Below are 19,775 nucleotides of genomic sequence, written 5' to 3' on the forward strand. Positions count from 1 at the left end.
TCTTGTCTAAATCAGATGAAACAGCAACTGAGACTTTTTCTTCCTGAAAAATATTTTTTTTTAAATCCATATTAGGGGCGAAGGCAGATTTTGGAATTCAAGAATTTGCATAAAAGTCAACAATGTGCCCCAAGCTTTTTTAAAACCTAATTTGGGGTGTGTTTTTACCATAATCTGGCTCGTGTTATAATGCAGTTACACTTATAGTCGTTAAAGAAAAGGAACCTCAATAATTAATATGGAATTCAATAGGCTAACGGCCTTGCTAGCTTGTCAAGACACATAACAACAAGATAGAATTTGGTTTTATTAAAAAAAAAATTGTTTCAAAAGGGGTTTCGATGTCACTCCTTGCGGCAGATTGAAAGGAAGATTGAAAATTATAAATTTGTAAACAAAAAAATTGGTAGTGCAACAAGAAGGCATTTGTTTGAGTAAATGCATGTTGGCCTCAAGACAAATGTAACATTTAAAGCTGTTATTTAAATGTAACTTGTGTTTTTCTTTCGTGGCAGGAACAACGAACACAACAGTCATTGTCATTATAACACAGGTGTTCATAGCTTGTGCTAACTGTCAAGTCATCATGTATGTTACTATGGAAGTAACTACTTTTTGGGTCAATTTTTTATTTTATATTTATGGCTGATCATCTGGACAACATCTTAGTGACCACTGGGTTGGAGCAATTTCTGATAAGTGTCTTGCCAAGGACACATACCACAATGGCAGCAGTGACGAGCTCTTAACCCATTACCTCTGGGTTAAAGGCAGGTGCGCTAACCATTTTGCCATGGCAGCGAACAGCAGAACAAATTGTATTGTTCTATTTATACAAAACATTATAACATTAAATTTACTTTCTTGGCTGGAGCTTTTTTCTGCTTTTCAGCTCGAATTTGAGCGAGGCGTGCCTTCTTGCGTTCCAATTCAGCTTTTCTGTCACTTCTATCCGACATATTGGGACTTTTTTTCAAAAACTACTTGTTGTGTTAGGAAAACCAAACACTGCAAACAATTAAGAATACATGGATTGCTTAGAATAATTTAAATTAAAAGTACCCGAACATACGAACAGATTACAGAAAGCGGTACATGGGCGAACTCTGTTCTAAGATTAGCAGCGCCACCTCGCGGTTACGTACAAATATTATACATGCTCACAAGGTTTCAACTTGTAAATTTTAGTTCCATAGTTTTTAATTTAACCAGAAAGCTGCAGAGCTTTTCAGAAATATTGGAATTAAAAACAGATTTTTAATGACCGTACAGCCGTAAATCAAAGACTTGCGCAAAACAATATTTTTAATAAACAACGACAAACGCGAATCCGTTCTTTTATTTATTAGTTTTCATTCCAGTTGGTTTTGATACAAGATCACTAACGTTGAAGTTAATACATGAAGCAAACAGCATTCTATCTTTTCAAAACACAGAACAAAACAAGAGCTTACGGTCTTACGTACGGTATACGGTTTTATAACTAAAGCTATCGCGAAATAATATTTATAATACTAGTAAGCAGAACAGTAAAGACGTCAAGTTGAGTTTCGCGCTTAAAATTAACACAACAATGCCAGTAAGTTGTTGTTCACCTTTATTTTCATAGGGGTTGAAGCCCTTGTATAGATTCAAGCAGCTTAAACTGTTGGCTTAGACCTCGTTTGAGTGACACTCGCAATTTTCAAGTAGGTCAAACCGGCAGTAAAAAGTTATATTTGTCGTGTATTCGTAGCTTAGGTACTCGGATTACAATTAAAAAAAATTGCTTGCTGCCCGCATGTGCATAGCCATATTAAATTATTAACTATAACATAAAGTAAAATTGTTTTAGAATCAATATGACATGAAAATAGAAACATATTAACCCACAAAGTAACATACATGGCAACTCGTAAGCTGGCACGCGATCGAGGTGTTAAACCTATATGATAAGGTCGTTTTCCGGCCACGCAAGGATGAAGCGAGTTACATTCATTCATCTTAAAAGCCAATGAAAATTTCTTAGGAGTTTGAAACAGTTTAGGTTTTGTTGAGCAAGGTTAGGAATTCTTCGCGAGTTTTCGGATCGTCTCGGAAAACGCCAAACATACTGCTAGTCATTGTAGTTGCTCTTGGTTTCTGAACACCTCGCATCACCATACACATATGACTGAAAGTAAAATTGATAGTTTATGCGTGTCATAAAACAGTAAAAGCTGGTGCGTGCAAAACGTTCGCCGAATATATGACTGTACCTTTGATATATCTACCACTGTACTCTATAGAAAACTACTTATAACTGCGTATGTATAGCACCGTGGGTGAGATGGATACCGTTAGCGCATAATATCCTATAAGTTACCTATAATTGTGTTTTGAACAATTATAAATAACGCTGTTTTACAGTCGTGAGCATGAGGTCACATATTTCTGTAAAATATTCTTTGTTTACTACCAAATGGGGGGTAAAGAAAGAAACAAGGACCATCTTACCCCGACCTTTTATTTATACGGACACGCTTAGAACATTTACATAAACATACCGTTTGTCAAATATATACAGTCAGTCTAAAGCCGCATAAAAATACTTTAAACTTACGATGCTTCAATAACAACAGCCACCCCGGAAGGTTCAATAACCTCAACGAGTGCAGACGCTATTTGTTTTGTTAGCCTCTCCTGAACCTGCAATCGACGACTGTACATTTCCACGATTCTGCAAAACAAACATAACCTAATCAGTGTTACACGGATACGTCAAATGCATAGCCTATATATACGGTATGTGACCAGTCTTTTTATACGAAACTAGCGTATTTTTACCCAAGAAATGAGTACTTTATGTATGCTATCGTCAAAAAATCCAATTTTCAGATAAAGAGAAAACGTATAGAATGTGGCTGCTTACCTTGCAAGCTTGCTAATTCCTAACACCCTTTTGTTTGGAATGTATCCGATAGCCACCTGCAAACATACGGAGTTGAAATTTATACACGGCCACACGGCTATATACGGACTATTTCACATGTCTTATATTGAATCAAAGGTATCAGACCAAAAAGTATTTTGGCCTAAAAATTTATAGTGCTCCACGAATGCGTAAAGTTTATTTAACGAAAGGCCAATTCTGTTTATAAAAATATTATGTTGGGGCAAGATGGTCCACGATTTCTTTTTCTTTTACTTTTAGTTAGAAGTTAACAAAAAACATTTGGTGGTAAACAAAGAACTTAAAAAAATTAAAAAAAAAACTATTCTGTCGACTCCTATAGACCGTTGTTGCTTGTTTAAAAAACGATAAGGATATTAGGATTTTATGTGCTAAGGGCGTCCCGTCTTTCTCGACCGTACCACACAAACGGTATCCATCTTACCCCACATTACAGTATTTTTTATAATGTTAAGCCAACTTTACCTTTCCAGTAAACGGTACCAAGTGATGTTCACACATTGAAAACATATCGATGTCTTTAACGATCACAATATCGTCATGATCCTCGTCAAATATTGCCTCATTAACGATCTCTGTTTATAAAGGTTGACTTATACGTGACTAATAATGCATTTATAAGGTATACCGTATATCTAGTATTAATTTGATTTGATCAAACAAGTCGTTTATGAATATCATTTTTAAATGTATAAACAATAGGGTGGGGAAAGATGGGACACCTCTTTATTCTATTTTCTCGTCGCATTTGGTAGTAAACAAAGAACATTTAAAGAATTATAGATCGGTATCCTTACAACTCCCACTGACACCTGTTTAAAACGCGATCAGGATATTTAAATATTATGTGCTAAAGGTATCCCATCTTCTCCCAGCTCCCATACTATATAAATTCGGATATCATGTAGATAGATTGTGGAAGAGTGTTTAAAAAAGAGTCGTCGCGGTAATAACATTTCATTTTATATTAGTATCAGTTTACTCATTAAATACGTTGATCTTTGAGCGTATAAGCCATTATTATCAATTATATAGTCCATGTAATTACCTTGTAAATTTTCATTGTAACCTTTTGTAAAAAACTTAATCGCTTCTGCCGCTCGTTTTGGTGTTTTAAGAATTCCTTGCCTGTTAACATCTTCTCCAATTTCTTCTAAAATCGATCGAAAAGCACCCTCGAGGCCTTCAAGAAAAAAGTGTTTAAAAACATTTATGTACATTCAATAGGACTTTCAGGTTTATTTTACTTAAAGACTATTGACTAATTAAGTAATTGAAACAGAAATGTTAGTTAGAGTATAATTATAATAGATGCGGAATGGCAGCCAACTTTTAACGGACAATTGATTTACACCACAGTCCATAACATTGGCGTTGAGATGTGCTTTGTGATTAAATCGCGTCTCTGTACGCCAAAGTAATTAAACAATTGCAAACACGCAAACTGTATGCCCTGTGACGTAATAATGGCACTGACACATATAAGGTTGTTTCACCTTTATTTAACCACTGCACTAATCGAAATGGAAGTCACGATAAACAAGCACGTTGACAGAGAAAGTTATAAAAAGTGTATAGACGGTCTGAATAATTAATCGCTACTAAACAGAAACGGGTCGATTAAAGGACCTGTTCGTGTTGTTTTAAGTTTATAATTCTTTAACTGTTTTGAGGATAAAACACTCACGCTAACCCAGACAGCAGTGGAACCAAACACACGTTTTTAAGTCGTGATATTTTACGACAAAGGTATACCTTTAGGAATTCACCATTACATGGATTAGTATAAACACGTATGAAACGAAAGCATATTAACCAGTATATTGCTTAAACACCCACGTACTCTGCAATATAGTATAGCACGCCTACGATATAAAAAATGTTTGCGATACAGCTTATAGTGCTAAAGCAGAGCTGTGTTATAGTAATAGATCCAATAACTATAACTTACGGTTATGTTGATTAGAACCATGAGTTTGATTTGAAGCGTTCTTTGAAGGCCTGGAAAATTCAGTGAAACCGTTTGATGTGGTTTTCGAACCTGCTGCCATGACTGTATCAGCGGTATTCATATTTTAGACCTGTTAATTAAAAACATGCTGGTTCATAAAATAGGTATATGGTCTACACTCTACAATATCTAGACTTCGCATAAACCTAACGTTTAGATTTCCAGCTAACTTCGCTTTTTTGATACAACGCTAAATTTTTACCGCCAAGTTTACGCAGGTTTCGCTGAGGTACTGAACCGAAAACACACTTATAACTGGGTCACGCACTTGTTCACTGGTTTTATAACCGCACGACTTATGAGTAACCTGTCCATCTCTACGTCAGCAATAACCAAGTAAAACAAAATCCAAACAGCTAGATGGTACAGTATACGGCTTGTTATAAAATCAATATAGTTCCTCAAATAACGTCCAAAGCAAATCTAGTATAGATTAAATGCAAACAAGACGTCACCCCATGTGTTATACAAGCACTGCTGGACTGACTACCGCTATTTCTCCAATATCAGGTGTACATCTACCATCTGCGCGTGACGCGTTTTGTTTTCATTTTACGTCACTGCTGTCTCTTACTGCTGTGCAATAACAACGCAATCACGGTACGTATTACGTAGTGCTACAAATTATAACTGCATTATACAAAAGTGTTTTGATGGTCGTGTCAACTGACAATAAATAAACGCCAGTTGGCAGTTTCTGTTATTTACTATAAATATACATCCCTTGCACACTGTACACGTTAAACATGAAATGTTACGTTTTGTGAAAGTTATGATTTAAAATAAATTAATAGTAAAAGGATATTTTTCAATTTTAAAGTGGATGATGGCATTCCTAGATTCATAATCATATAACCAATTCTTTTAAAACGACTTGTCAACTACCTTGTAAGAATTAATACGTTCCGCATTTATTTGTACAAAACATGCCAGCCAAAAATTGTCAGTCAGGTCACTTTTTGGACTAATATAAATGTTTCACTTTGCTAGCGTTTACTTATAATGTTATAATATCAATTCCCGTACAGTTAAATTTTGACAAAACTTAAGGACATTTTTAACAGTTACGTTCAAGCAACTAGAAACGTTTAAAGTAGCGTACTTCTATAATTCCCATGTTGACTAATATCATACTTTTGTTTTATAAAGCCATGTCGATGTTGCGTCATCCGCGAATATGACTGGGCAAAATGTCGGAGCACGCCCATTTGCGGTGAGCCAATCGCTGCTTCTGTGCAACATCACAACAACAAAAAAGGTTATAAGACTGTGTGACGTCACAATTACAACCCGAATAGAAGCGCGCGTGACATCGACCAATAAAACAAACAAGTAACTTAGTTTTGGTTTAACGTCTTTCAATATTTTTAAAAAGCTAGTATTTATAATTTGTTGAAACAATATGCCGTCGGCGCCTTTCTCAAGTACAGTGTAAATATTTGAATTTGAAATACTGTTTTGTAAAAAGGCGAAGTTAAGGGCTAGATGACTGGCAATTTCAGGTCGACTGGTTCGCAGTTGTTGTGCCTGACGTACAGTAAGGTTTCTTTACAATATTTAGAATTTTTGTTGTACACCTATTAAATTTGCTGTACACCAATCTAGTGCCTTTTAACGATAAAACATAAATTAGGTATTGAAGTGGCGTTCGTAATATTTCTACACAGCTCGTTACAGTGGAGTGAAATTTTATACAAGATGGCGGTTAGTTTAAAATATTGATTTCTTTCGTTTTGCCTGAAGCAAAATTATCCAATTGTACCATGACCTGTCCTATAACATCTAAATACAATTACCTTCAAATTTAGTAGCAAATACTAGTAATGGAGAAGACACCAGTGTATTTAAATTTACCTTTAAATCTGAGCTTACTTTTTGCTTACCTATATTTAAAGGCGCCTAGAAACTGTATTAACTAAATTTTTATACTTAAATTCAAGGCGCACGTGTTTGTTTTGTTTGTTCATTGAACAAATCATGTCATTGTCCATTACATAAAGCGCTGCTGAATTCTGCGTCATCTTTAGCATTTCCTGTATATAATCATATTATGTTAAACCAGGAAACTGTAAGCACGTTTTGCTTGGCTTAAATCGAGTACGCAAATGGTTATTGCGTCCGCCCCGTTTTATTGTAACGATAGAACTTATAATCTGCCATATTATACACAACGTCGTCAGTTATAATATATAGTGGGGTGGGGGAAATGGAACACCTTTAGTACAGAGGTATCTAAATACCCTGATGTTTTAAACAATTAACAACGGTATGGGAGTCGTAAGAATACAGTTTTATAATTCTTTAAATGTTCTTTGTTTACTACTAAATGGGACGAGTAAATAGAATGAAAAATGTCCCATCTTTACCCACCCTACTATATAATTTAGCCAGTTATATTAAATAGAAGTTAGTCCGTCAGTAATATATTCATTATATTCTACTTCATAGACAACAACATTGGAAAATACGACCGTAATAACCGATGCGTTTAAATACAAGAACGACTGCGATAGAGAAGGATTTCGAGACTTCTCAACGGTAATATTATAATGTATAGTATTGTGGGGAAGATGAATATCTTTAGCACATAATATTCCGATTTTTCGAATCATGTTTCCACAATTATACGTTTATATAATTCTGTAACTTTTCCTTGTTTACTACCAAATAGGAAGATAAAAGAGAATGAAAACATTTTACAGAAACTACTATATCCAGTTGTGTTACTGTAACTGTATATAACTTTTAGATTGAATCATTTTATTCAGGAAGGCCAACGGTTCGATATCGTATACAACACATACGTCAAAATGCATACGAACCAATGCGTTGATTTTGTTCGTAGAAAGGTAAGTTACTGTTTCTACGAAATATTTAAATATACACACTGTTACTGTATTCAATAAGAAAATAAAAACTCTTTTTGCCCGGATTCATAGGGGATTTAAAATATATTAGGTCGGAGTAAAATATTCTATGTGTTTGTTCTCTGTTATCGACTTATTTGGTAGTAAACAAACAAAAGTTGAATGCAAGAATGAATCTTTTTTTATCAATAAGCGTGTTTCAACAACTGCTGTTTTACTGTTACTACCTGGCATTTTTTCAACTCTCTTGTTCTACGTTATCTTGACCGAAGAGACGAAATAATATCATTCATTTAGTTACAGAATTACTTAACCGTATCCCACGCTCATAAAATAGGTTTGCTTAGGGTTATCAACAGATTGGAAAATGTGGGGTGTAAGAGCTAATGGTATTTATTTTACCCCGCAGTTCTGTATCCAAAACTCAAGAAAATTTTTTGTGGTTGCAAAATTAAATTTAGAGAGATAGTTAGGGGAATTTTAGGTTTTTCCAATCTGTTGATAACCCTGAGCATACCATATGTTTTTATTACACACAGCAAGACGAATGGTTAAAGTTCAACCATGGTGAATTCACGATTATGGAGGTTCTGGATCTTCTTGATGGATTTGTTGATGAAGCTGATCCAGATGTAAATATTGGTGGATAGTTTTTTGACTGACCTGTGGCTTATACAGTACAAATGCAGCGCACCACTGCAGTTTATTGTGGGTGCTATGTCCCTGGGAAAAAAAAACTTAACTGCAATTGCTTCAACCTAGTGATTCTTTGTTGGTTGTTCAATTTGAAAGGCATATACTAAAAAATGAAAAATGTCCTAAAAATGATAACCAAAAAAGTTACACAATTCGTAAAGTAACTCGTAAGCGGGAGTTATATAGAAACAGAAGAGCACTCGTGTTATGACGAGTGCTGATGTAGTTGCCCGTCACGCGATGGTAAATAAGTTACGTCAATTTATTTAATTATATATAAAGGTGTCGTATTGAAGTATAGTAGGATGAGGGAAGATGAAACACTTTGTTGGAAGAGACATTTTAATTTTTTTTACGGAGACCCATTCAAACACTTTTTACGGATCCCCATTTAAATTATATTCGACAGTAGTATAAAGCCAGTGAAATCTTTCAGTCTGCGAGTGTGAACGTTTAATAGTTTCATGCAGGCTTCATAAAACAACCTTATACGTATTTCGTACAGTTTAATTTTGTCTCATAAAACTAGTTTTAGTTTTGTGAAAAAACGAATATATAAACATAAAGAAAAATTAATTTTTGATAAAAACAACAAAAAATATTGGTTTAAAGTTATATATATAAAGTTTACATGGCAAACAAACTATAGCCGGTTAAATTTGTTTTAAAAACTATAGCATGCAGTAGGGCAAGGAGAAGAATATATAAGCTTGATTTTCAAGGCGTACAGTATTATTACGTGTTATTTACGTGTATTCCTAATAATAAATACACGTATTAATTAAAATTACCAATGATTTTAAAATGTCCTGTCTTATCCTGTGTATTTTTAAATTTGAAAAATTTAACCGGTTGTGCGAATCGGTAAATAACTTCTTGGGTGTTTTAATATATTTTATTGAATTTTGTCAGTTAATAAACGAATGATATATATAGTACTAATTCGTGGGTATTACCCAAAACCCGCCATCTATTTTGATTTTGGAAATATTTGGCAATATGTGCCTAAGTGCTGTCCCATCTTCCACCATTGTACTGTATAGGCCGTACCAATTTCTTGCTTATACCAATGCTAAATACTACACTTAAACCTACACACTACATAAAGGTTGATTTCCCGAATTCGTTCCATGCATTTCAAACAGCAGAAGGTCTGCGCAAGGATCATCCTGATAAAGGTTGGTATTTAATTATTTTTCTACACACGGGACGATCATTTCTCTTTTTAAATATGCATCACTGAATGAATGGCCTATCTACCCTACCGTACCTTTGTGTTTAAACATTACAGACCTTTTTACGTGTTGTAGGGTGGGTGAAGATGGGACACCTTCAGCACATAATATCCAAATGTCCTGATCGTGTTTTAAACAATTAACGGTCTATGGGAGTCATGAGAGTATGGTTTTATAACTCATTAAATTTTCTTTGTTTATAATTAAATGGGACAGGAAATATAGTTAAAAGGTGTCCCATCTCCCCCCACCCTACTGTACATTGTTTTTAACTAATCTTAAAAAATTGTCTTCATGTAGATTGGATGCATCTCTGTGGTTTGGTCCATGACTTAGGAAAAGTGATGGGTGTTTGGGGAGAGAAACAATTCTGTACAGTTGGCGACACCTTCGTAGTTGGGGCAGAGTTTCCCCCGTCTATTGTTTACAGGGATTCGACATTTGGAAGCAACCCGGACCTGAACGACCCTAGATACAAGTAAGCTTGGTATACTATATTATATATATATAGTAGGGTGGGGGAAGATGGAACACCTTAAGAACATACTACCCAAATATTCTTATCGTGTTTTAAATTTAACAGCGGTCTAGAGGAGAGTCGTGAGGATATACGGTTTAATAATTCTTTGAATGTTTTTCGTTTAGTACTAAATGGAACGAGAAAATATAATGAATAGGTGTCGGATCTTTCCTACCCTACTGTAATAAAGTTAAGCCCTTTAATTTGATTGTAATTTATAGGCAATAAGAAATAGAAAGTTTTCTTTTCAGTGCAATTTATTACAAGTACTTGTTTGACCTTACGTTTCCAAACACACTGCAAACATAAATTGATCTTTAACACCAAGACCGTTTAAATTACACGAAGGCAAAAGTTTAATCACACTTGCCCCGTTAACTAAGTCAATATTCGTTGTTTAAACTGATCGTTTGATTAACGCTTATGTACGTCATACACACATGCGGTTTATTTTAGCTGTAAACTCATATATTCGGTGTTTAATATATTTTATGAAATGATAAAAGCAAACTACACTTCTGTGTTAAAATTAAAAGCCTCTTTGTTTTAATTAAGCACAAAGTACGGCATGTACGAACCAAACTGCGGCCTCGACAATGTCCTGATTTCCTGGGGCCATGACGGTAAGATATTTGCTTTACCTTTTACATACTGAATATGTGTTGGTATGCCTTGTTGCAAACATGTAAGAATGTTTGCCAGTTAAACAATGCTTAGTCACGGCGCTTATGATACAAATAGTCACGTATACATTTTGCATTGAAAGTTAATTAGCAGTGTATTAATTCTTACCCAGTCTCTTCTTTAGGGCGCATAAATTGGTAGCTTTTACAATGTAGCTCTAAAGTTTCTAAGACGAGGCATGTTGTAAAACCCGGTGGTTTTAAGGCCAAAGTCGGCCTATCAAGACGCATAGTTTTCGTAATAGCTATACCGGTTCTAGGCTATATCCCCCAGGCGTTTTCCCACCGGCGATTCCCCCCCCCCCGGCTATTTCCCACCCAGCTACTTCCCAGNCGTGACTATTCCCCCCGGCTATTTACCCACAGTGACTATTCCCCCCCTGACTATTCCCCCCGGCTAATTCCAACCGGCTATTTCCCCCCGTGACTATAGTCATGTGGGGAAAGAGCCGATGGGGAATAGTCACGGGGGAAATAGCCAGGGGAAGTAGTCATTGGGGGGAAATAGCCGGTTACGTGGTATACCTGTGTTAGTTTAGTTCTTTCAACCGTTTATCTGAAATTACAGAGTACATGTACCAAGTTCTAAAGCATAACAAGTCCACGCTTCCGGAAGAGGCAATGTACTGCATCCGATTTCACTCCTTTTATCCCTGGCACACTGGAGGAGACTACGATCATCTTTGCTCTGAAAAAGACCAAAAGATGATGAAATGGATAAAACTATTCAAGTATGTCCGTTGTCGTCTATTCGGTATATATTTGTGATTCCCAATTTACATTTCCATCTTATAAAGGGGTGTCAATTTTATAAGGCGTATCCTATAACACTTAGGTTTTAAAGTAGGACAAAAACGAAAGTTTTAGAATGGCTAAAGACACAACGCTGTGGTGACGAGTTGCAAAAATTGCTGCTCCTACGCAGCCTTCCATTTTTTAGCCTATAATATCGGTATTACGCTTCGGTGGCGACGTAGTCGCACCAAACAAATTCCTAACGGAGCATAACAAATCGATTTAATCGGTTATAAAACAAATTCACTGCATACCAGTATGTATTTCATATATTTTCATACAGCTTAACATTCTGATAACTGTTTCCTTTACAGCAAGCACGACCTGTACACGAAATCTCCCGATTTTCCAAATATTGATGAAATCAAACCGTATTATCAGTCACTAATTGATAAGTACATGCCGGGAAAGCTAAAGTTTTAGATGTTAGGCTACTGATGTGCGCCTTGTTTTTGCAAATGCTGCATTATATGTAGAAAAAGACTATTCGCGCTGCTTTTGCTATTGCATGACATTCATGCTGCTTTATTGCGATGCAATAATTATGTAGTTGCGGTCAAATTTTCATTCTGTATATATTATTAGCTTGCTAGTTTTCGCCATCTGACTGTACCGAATTATTGTGAGACCGCATACTGTAGTTACAACTCGTCTTAAATTTATGCAAATGTTTAAAAATATTAGAATATATATATATATTAGGATTTTCATTCTTTTTTCGTCCCATTTGATTGTAAATAAAGTACACTTAAAAAACCGTACTCTCGCGACTCCGATTTATGGTTGTTAACTGTTTAAAACACGATCAGGGTATTTGAACGGTATCTGTTAAAGGTGTATTATCTTTCCCCACAGTACAATATTTGACTGGTGCACAACTTTAGTATACACGATTAGAGTATTTATAATTAAATAAATGGATTTAACCTATATACGTTTGTAGTCACTATAAGGTTATATAAATTCACTTAAAGAAGTTGTTGGACAAAATGGTACATCTGGTCTAAATTTTTAGCGCAACTCTCCACAATGTTTACACAGATGCAGTTCGAACAAAATTTTCATAAACCAAGTTTGAAGTGGACACTTCTACTTTGCGTTGCGCCATATACCGCCAATAGGGTAATTTTGTGAAAGAGCTGTAGCATTACAAACAAACAAAGTGTATAGATTGGTTATACGTGCTATATAAAAACTGTTTTGAAAGGAAAATGAGGCAACGACTAAAGTTTTATCAGCGAGGACTTTTAACCCAATTGACGATTTTCATGCTGCTACGTAAGTTAGAAGTAGATTAAAAAAATACATGAAACAAATGAAAATGTTGAACATTCAGGCTTAGCGTGTTTTTCTTTCTAGGTGGAATTACAGCCCAACGTAGTATTCCAGGTTGTGGAGCTGATCTGGCAACGAAACAAGGCGTTATTACATCACCTGGATATAATCGAAACTACCAGCACAATCTTGAGTGCATATGGAACATACAGTTTAAAAACACGGATCAAATTGCGGTACATGACTTAATTATGATATAATCAATGTAAAAACTTTGTAAAGTTGTTTAAATTCTCAAAGAGATTAATAGATATTTTGACGTCACAATACGAATTTTTAGTTTTATGTTCGAGATTTGGTGATGGAAAACGGCCAGTGTCTAAAGGATTACATTGAAATTACATTTTCCGATAAAAAGGCCCCGCGAGTATGCGGGTTTCGTCCTCCACGAAGACCAATTGTTGGGGCTGGACCGGCTACTGTTAAGTTTGTCAGCAATGGTGGGGTCAGTTACAGAGGATTTTACATACAGTATGCTGGTACGTATGTACACGTTTAAACGATTGTATAATATATTGCCTATTGTCTCTAGTTAGGGGCAGGCACGCTAACCACTTTGTCACGACGCCGTATAATATGTGCTAAAGCAGGTATTCCATTTTACCCTCTAGTATAGTAGGGTCGGGGAAGACGGGACAGCTTTAGCACATAATATCCAAATGTCCTGATCGTGTTTTAAACAAATAACCGTCTATGGGAATTGTCAGGATACGGTTTTATAATTCTTTGAGTGTTTTTTGTTTACTACCAAATAAGACCAGAAAATAGAATGAAAAGGTGTCCCATCTTCTCCCATCCCACTACTATAAAACCCAAAATTTGCTAATCGCATGAAAGTCGCAAAAAAGCTAATACATCACTGCCTGCATTAGCAAGTCATTACAAAATGGTTATTTTGTTGTTAATTTAATCACCGTATACACAGTAACTGAAGGTGTGTTGAAGCCGCCGGACCCATGTGCATCCAACCCATGCCAAAATGGAGGGACATGCACAACTCAAGGAAGCAAATACGTTTGTACTTGCGTTGACGGCTTTGCTGGCACGGATTGCGAAACTGTTGTTGAATCAAGTTAGTATATATATTATATGTGATCTTTACCCCAATACATTATTTGGTTGTTTATCTGCATTTTAGGTACGGTAGACCACTGTGACCCGAATCCTTGTCAAAATGATGGGACCTGTACAGATACCGGGGACGGTTACAGCTGCGCATGCGCAGATGGTTGGACTGGTGACACATGCGCTGAAGGTAAGAATAAAATTCAAACAAAGTTTATGAACGCCATTGGACTTTCACAACTTAACTATAAGTGCGACCGGGCATACCACACATGTACACTTAGTATATTTACATAAAGATATCGACGAGTGTGCCTCAAATCCTTGTCTCAACGACGGGACTTGTGAAAATGAAATGAACCAATTCACTTGTTCGTGTGTGGCTGGTTTTACTGATACAACCTGCTCGACAAGTACGTATATAACAATGCTTTTATATTGTATGGGCAGGACCTACACCGAGAAATCCCATAGGTTCAGAGAATATATATGGCCCATTAGCCCATTCTCTGAATATATTACTTTATTAAATACGGCCTATATTCAAACATACGACCTGACATGCTATGTTTTCTTTCAAAGGCGAACCGCCTGGCTGTCTTGTTTGACGAGTATACGTGATCAAGTATAATGTTCTAAAAGGCCATGCGTACTATAGTAAGCCGTGAGTATATACTAAAGCTGTGCATTTGTGTCAGATATTGACGAATGCGAATCAAATCCGTGCCAAAACGGTGGCGAATGTACTGACGATGTCAATATGTTTACTTGTACCTGTCAATCGGGATGGACCGGTGATCTGTGTCAAGAAGGTATGTGTGCATGTTCATAGTCAAGTCTATTCAGCAATATCTGCTACCGATAATGTAATAGCATATTAAGTATATATGTATTCATATATACAGTAGGGTGGGGGAGGATATGACACTTATTACCTTTATTTTTTTTGTTTTATTTAATAATAAACAAAGAACACTCATATTATAAAACCGTATCCTCACGTTTCTCATAGATCGATGTTAATTGTTTAAAACGATCCCGAGATTTGGATATTATGCTAAAGCTGTCCCGTCTCTCTACTTTATATATATGATACTTGTCACTTGCTACACTTAAGATATTGATGAATGCTCATCGGATCCGTGTCTTAATGGTGGAGAATGCGAAAACGGACAAAACCAATTCACCTGCTCCTGCAAAGACGGGTACAGCGGTGATACTTGCGAAATCGGTAAGTGTGTCCAGCTTTTACTTTGTTTGTCTACTGAAACAGGGAACGCTTTTAATGGAAAGAGGGTGTAAAGAAGATCTACCAGACTTTAGGCTGAGTTATGGTGGTTAAAATGAACTTGATGTCATGATCAGAACATAAATCACTTCTAGATATCAATGAGTGCGAGTCGGAGCCTTGTCAGAATGGCGCTACATGTGAGAACGAAGTGGCGGCGTTTACTTGTTTATGTGTTGATGGCTGGTCAGGATCGATGTGTGAAATAAGTATGACTGGCAGCTTTTGCTTGCAACAGCAGAAAAATGTAGATTGTGCGCATTTCGCTGGGTCTTTATTTTATTCTATACGAGTGAAGTCGTACGGCGAAGCACGCCAAGGGATCTATGATTTAGGCCAAACTCGGTCCGACTCCTAACCCCAGTTGTTGGAGAACCGTCAAGGTTTATATTTTACTTGCCTCAGCAGTTCTGCCCCATATCAAAGCTTGGCTATATGCGAAAGCTAGTGTAGATAAAGTCATTCCTCTGTTATAGTCCTCAGTATGGCATTCCAGATGTGAATGAATGTGACTCTTCTCCGTGTCAAAACGGAGGTTCGTGCACAGACGGTCAGAATGAGTTTACTTGCGAATGCGCTGAAGGCTGGGAAGGCATTACTTGTGAAACCGGTGAGAATCACAAGCACAAATGTCTTGATTTACCATATTTGGTTTATGTATCATACCATAGAAGTTGTCCCTGAAGCAATACCAGAAGTTAACGAATGTGCTTCAAACCCTTGTCAAAATGGCGGGACATGCGAGGACGGTGACAATAAATTTACTTGTGTTTGTGTTGCTGGATGGACTGGCGTTAACTGCGAAGACAGTAAGTTAAAAGATGTTACGTCAAGTTTCAAGTTATGTTTTATGCTTGTATCTAGATGTTAATGAGTGCGACTCAAGCCCTTGCTTGAATGGTGGAGAATGTAACGACGGTGTTAATGAATTTACTTGTACTTGTACTCAACGTTGGACAGGGTTGCTTTGTGATAATTGTAAGAAGTCGCGCTTTGGTAGCTTCAGCGATATTTTAATTGCGTTGCATTCTATGCTGCTACGACGTGACGATAAGTCTTCTAGTTGGTGCTGGATTGGGTTTAGAGCCCTTTTTTATTTCCTTTCTGCTTGCCACTGGATGTAATGTTCTTGCTCATATCTTGTAATACGCCGTAGAACGCTTGACGCTTTGCTTCGATATCTAATGCGAAATGTTATCAGTACTGGACTCGTGCTTGTCCGATCCCTGTAAACACGGTGGAACTTGTACTAACGACGAAAGTGGATACAGCTGTGACTGCGCAAGCGGGTGGTCTGGAAAGACTTGTGAAGTAGAAGCCGGTAAACGTGCTATATACCAATCTGGCAACATTTTTATGTTTGATGGGAAATAACAAATGAAACGCTGCTGTTATTTCAGATTAAACTAATTTATTTTATTATTTAAGAACCCGATAAAGACTATTGCTCGCCGAATCCATGTAGGAACGGTGGAAGCTGTACGAACAAGAAGGACGGATTTGACTGCGAATGTGCACCTGGGTTTCGTGGCTTGACATGCGTACAGGGCAAGTTTTAGTTTGGTCGCGGTGCAAAGAAAGTAGTCTGATATATAAAGGGTCTTTGGTGGAGGTTAAATATATAGATAACTATATATTTAGTAGTTTATAGTTTAGTAGCAGTCAGAATGTGCTGACCTCGTAAATTTTAAACCGTAAGTTTTGGATAAAAACTTAGACGTGGACGAATGTGCCTCGAATCCGTGTCTAAACGGTGGACGCTGCAGAAATAATCGGAACGCGTACTCCTGTCAGTGCCAAGACGGATACACAGGATCTCGATGCGAAAATGCACCTGCTACAAGTAATTATATGACATTTACTGGCAGTTGATGCAGTACAAATTTGTCATATACTGTTTCTGATCTTATTATGTTATGAAGTTGAGGAAGGAGATCCTGACGACATTTGTAATCCAAATCCGTGTATGAATGAAGGGGAATGTCATGACTTAGGAGATGGAGAACCGTTTTGTTTCTGTCAGGACGGTTTTGAAGGCGATTTATGCGAAGAGGGTATGAGGTGGTAGTTTTGGTGGCGGTAGTTGGCAAATAGCTTGTATAAAACACTTCTGACATTGCATTCAGGCGAAAACAATTGCATTCCGAATCCGTGTGAGAATTCAGGGACTTGTGTTTTATGGGGAGAGAGTTTTACTTGCACTTGTTCCAGGGGGTTTGAGGGGGAAACTTGTTCAAAAGGTGCCTAAACTTAGACGTGTATTTCAATAGAGAGCCTTTGAATTGAAAATAATGCTCTGATTATAAGATATCGATGAATGTGCTTCCAACCCGTGTGAAGGCGATTTAGTTTGCGTTGACAAACCGAACGCGTACGTCTGCAGAATGGAATGCGACCCCGGGTATACTGGTGAATTTTGCGACGTGGGTAAGTTGCGCAGTGGCCGAAGTAACTTCTAATCTTGGTTTAAATTGATAGAAAATTGGTTTATATTTCACCCAGAAATTGACGAATGTGACCCGAATCCGTGTCTCAATGGTGCAACATGTATAGACGAACTTGCAGCATATCAGTGTACCTGTGTAGCAGGTTATAACGGGACAGACTGTGGTAAGACCCTTATTTATAATCGTATTAGATTTTTTATATCCTTCAATACTGGTTGTTAATATTGTTGGTTGTCACACTGTGAGGTAGGCCTACCAATACCCCAATGTTTTGTGATTATGTGTTTAACAATTACAGGCCTTTGAGTCGCTGCAGTCGCTCATTTTGAGGCGCTGGGTTATATCAACGGTTAAAAATGTTCTTTGTTTACCACCAAATGGGACGAAAATGAACGCACATACTATTTTACCCCATCCTACTTTAGAGCGTTAAGTGTTTTTACGCTGATAATTTTTATAGAGTATGAGGCGCCATGTAGTAGCAGCCCTTGTGAGAACAGCGGATCTTGTGAACAGATCAAAAAAAGCAACACTACTTCATACAGATGCTTGTGTAATATAGGATGGGCAGGAGTGAATTGTCAAACAGAAGTTTGTGAGTAAAAAATGCTTATTTGTTAAAAATAAAGTATCAAATTGATAGTCCATTTATATAGTTATATACAAAGAATCTGACATCATTAGGTTACAATAACATATTGGTAAATTTTCGTGGTCACTATTGCTTGAAACCTTACTTCTAATTATCCATCCACCGCCATATATTTACTTATACATTGAGTAGGCCAAGATTGAATTGATCCGATTTTCCTAATAGCTTCGGGCTGTTCCAATCCTCACGGTGGTGCTGGTTTCATCCCGTTCGGAGCGAGTCTGGAAATTTCATGTGAGGTCGGATTTGTGCTTACTGGATCAGAACGCGTCACGTGTTTAGACTCTGGCGATTTTGATGGACCAATTCCACAATGTATCCGTACGTATTAATGCTTGTCAAGTCTGTCAAAGTATTGTCAAAATCAAGACACAATCTATTCTACAGTTATACAAAAACGATATCGTTAGCATATTAAATCCCATAGTTTTTAACCATTTTTTACATAACAATGCTATTTTATAGGGTCGCGAGGATATGGTTATTTAAATTTAAATGAAACTATGAAAGATAGTAAAAATATGGACTATCCTACTATATGTTGAAACTCTATATCGATCTTTACAGTAAATGGAACATCTCCGTCTGCGGTTGGAAAAGGAGGGAAGTTGAAAATGTCGCCGTTAGTTATAAGCATGATGGCAGCCGGAGGTGTAGTTGCAGTTGCTATTGCTGGATTTCTGTCATACGTTTTCATTTTCGCGTAAGAATATGTTTAAATAGTTTAAATTTTCATGTTTGCTAACCCCAGGTGTTGTACGTCATTAGACCTTGGAATGCTCCAGCAGTTAAAGCGAAAATTGCCGCGTCAACTGCTAAAGCGGGAAAACCAGCGTTAAGCAAAGGGGCAGACACTTCGTTGGCTAAGAAAATAGTAAAGGCCAAGAGTGCGAAAATCGATGCTCAGCCTCCGAAAACAAAGAAATAATTAAACGGGATGCAGAAGCCACTTTACATTTTGACAAGATATATATGCCAATTTAATAAACGATTTTTGCTGTTGAGCGATTCTTGATTATCTACTTACTGTGTAAAAGCGAGTCATTAAGCGCTTTTATACAAATATACGTATCTCTGATCAATTACTATTGCGGACGCCTTAGACTCGTCAATGCAAAACGGAATAAATCAAATTATACGCATTTGCCAATGCTGTCAACAGATGAATTGCATTTTAAGAAATAAAAACAGGAATAAAATACCTTTTTAAATTGTTCACGACAAGCCTCCAGCCAATGCTGGTGGGTTT

General features: G+C 36.8%; 4 protein-coding genes across 7 annotated transcripts in view; 2 read left to right on the top strand and 2 right to left on the bottom strand.

Annotated features, from left to right (window-relative positions):
• Nucleotides 1-1,066, bottom strand: part of LOC100187367 (cytoplasmic dynein 1 intermediate chain 2) — a gene marked incomplete in the record, with an annotated part of 11,010 nt that extends 9,944 nt beyond the window's left edge. Inside the window, 2 exon segments of the mRNA XM_009862633.3 lie at nt 1-43; nt 861-1,066. Of these exon segments, the coding sequence (XP_009860935.1) occupies nt 1-43; nt 861-959 (142 nt within the window).
• A 539-nt stretch (nt 1,067-1,605) lies between these two features.
• On the bottom strand, nt 1,606-6,894 carry LOC100175498 (GTP cyclohydrolase 1-like). 2 transcript variants are annotated; one of them, XM_002122821.5, is made up of 7 exons: nt 6,740-6,881; nt 4,884-5,013; nt 3,981-4,115; nt 3,398-3,507; nt 2,891-2,946; nt 2,582-2,698; nt 1,606-2,152 (listed from the first exon to the last, which is right to left on the bottom strand). In XM_002122821.5, exons 2-7 carry the CDS (start codon nt 5,002-5,004, stop codon nt 2,023-2,025), a joined length of 669 nt encoding a protein of 222 aa, XP_002122857.1. In that variant the 5' UTR covers nt 5,005-5,013; nt 6,740-6,881; the 3' UTR covers nt 1,606-2,022. The 2 variants fall into 2 exon arrangements, with proteins under 2 accessions (XP_002122857.1, XP_026693581.1); XM_026837780.1 differs by having other exon boundaries at nt 1,973-2,152; nt 2,582-2,716; nt 6,740-6,894.
• On the top strand, nt 5,030-12,401 carry LOC100185699 (inositol oxygenase-like). Of its 2 annotated transcripts, XM_026837779.1 has the most exons (10): nt 5,030-5,543; nt 6,093-6,275; nt 7,392-7,481; nt 7,712-7,792; nt 8,350-8,442; nt 9,615-9,684; nt 10,042-10,219; nt 10,817-10,884; nt 11,513-11,675; nt 12,054-12,401. In XM_026837779.1, exons 4-10 carry the CDS (start codon nt 7,754-7,756, stop codon nt 12,160-12,162), a joined length of 720 nt encoding a protein of 239 aa, XP_026693580.1. In that variant the 5' UTR covers nt 5,030-5,543; nt 6,093-6,275; nt 7,392-7,481; nt 7,712-7,753; the 3' UTR covers nt 12,163-12,401. The 2 variants fall into 2 exon arrangements, with proteins under 2 accessions (XP_026693580.1, XP_002123012.1); XM_002122976.4 differs by lacking the exons at nt 5,030-5,543; nt 6,093-6,275 and adding an exon at nt 6,348-6,647.
• Nucleotides 12,402-12,588: 187 nt separating this feature from the next.
• LOC100180981 (fibropellin-1-like) lies at nt 12,589-19,530 on the top strand. 2 transcript variants are annotated; one of them, XM_018814953.2, is made up of 23 exons: nt 12,589-13,017; nt 13,099-13,250; nt 13,355-13,553; nt 14,000-14,146; nt 14,213-14,329; nt 14,439-14,552; nt 14,838-14,951; nt 15,257-15,370; nt 15,523-15,636; nt 15,924-16,037; nt 16,099-16,236; nt 16,292-16,405; nt 16,629-16,748; nt 16,856-16,975; nt 17,145-17,270; nt 17,350-17,481; nt 17,554-17,667; nt 17,735-17,854; nt 17,930-18,037; nt 18,335-18,469; nt 18,692-18,847; nt 19,094-19,229; nt 19,295-19,530. In XM_018814953.2, the coding sequence occupies exons 1-23, from the start codon at nt 12,951-12,953 to the stop codon at nt 19,452-19,454; spliced, it is 2,931 nt and encodes a 976-aa protein (XP_018670498.1). In that variant the 5' UTR covers nt 12,589-12,950; the 3' UTR covers nt 19,455-19,530. The 2 variants fall into 2 exon arrangements, with proteins under 2 accessions (XP_018670498.1, XP_026693578.1); XM_026837777.1 differs by lacking the exons at nt 15,523-15,636; nt 15,924-16,037; nt 16,099-16,236; nt 16,292-16,405 and having other exon boundaries at nt 12,606-13,017.
• Nucleotides 19,531-19,775: the final 245 nt, after the last annotated feature.

This window comes from Ciona intestinalis, unplaced genomic scaffold (assembly GCF_000224145.3).
Source record: "Ciona intestinalis unplaced genomic scaffold, KH HT000016.2, whole genome shotgun sequence".
Classification (NCBI taxonomy): Eukaryota; Metazoa; Chordata; class Ascidiacea; order Phlebobranchia; family Cionidae; genus Ciona; species Ciona intestinalis.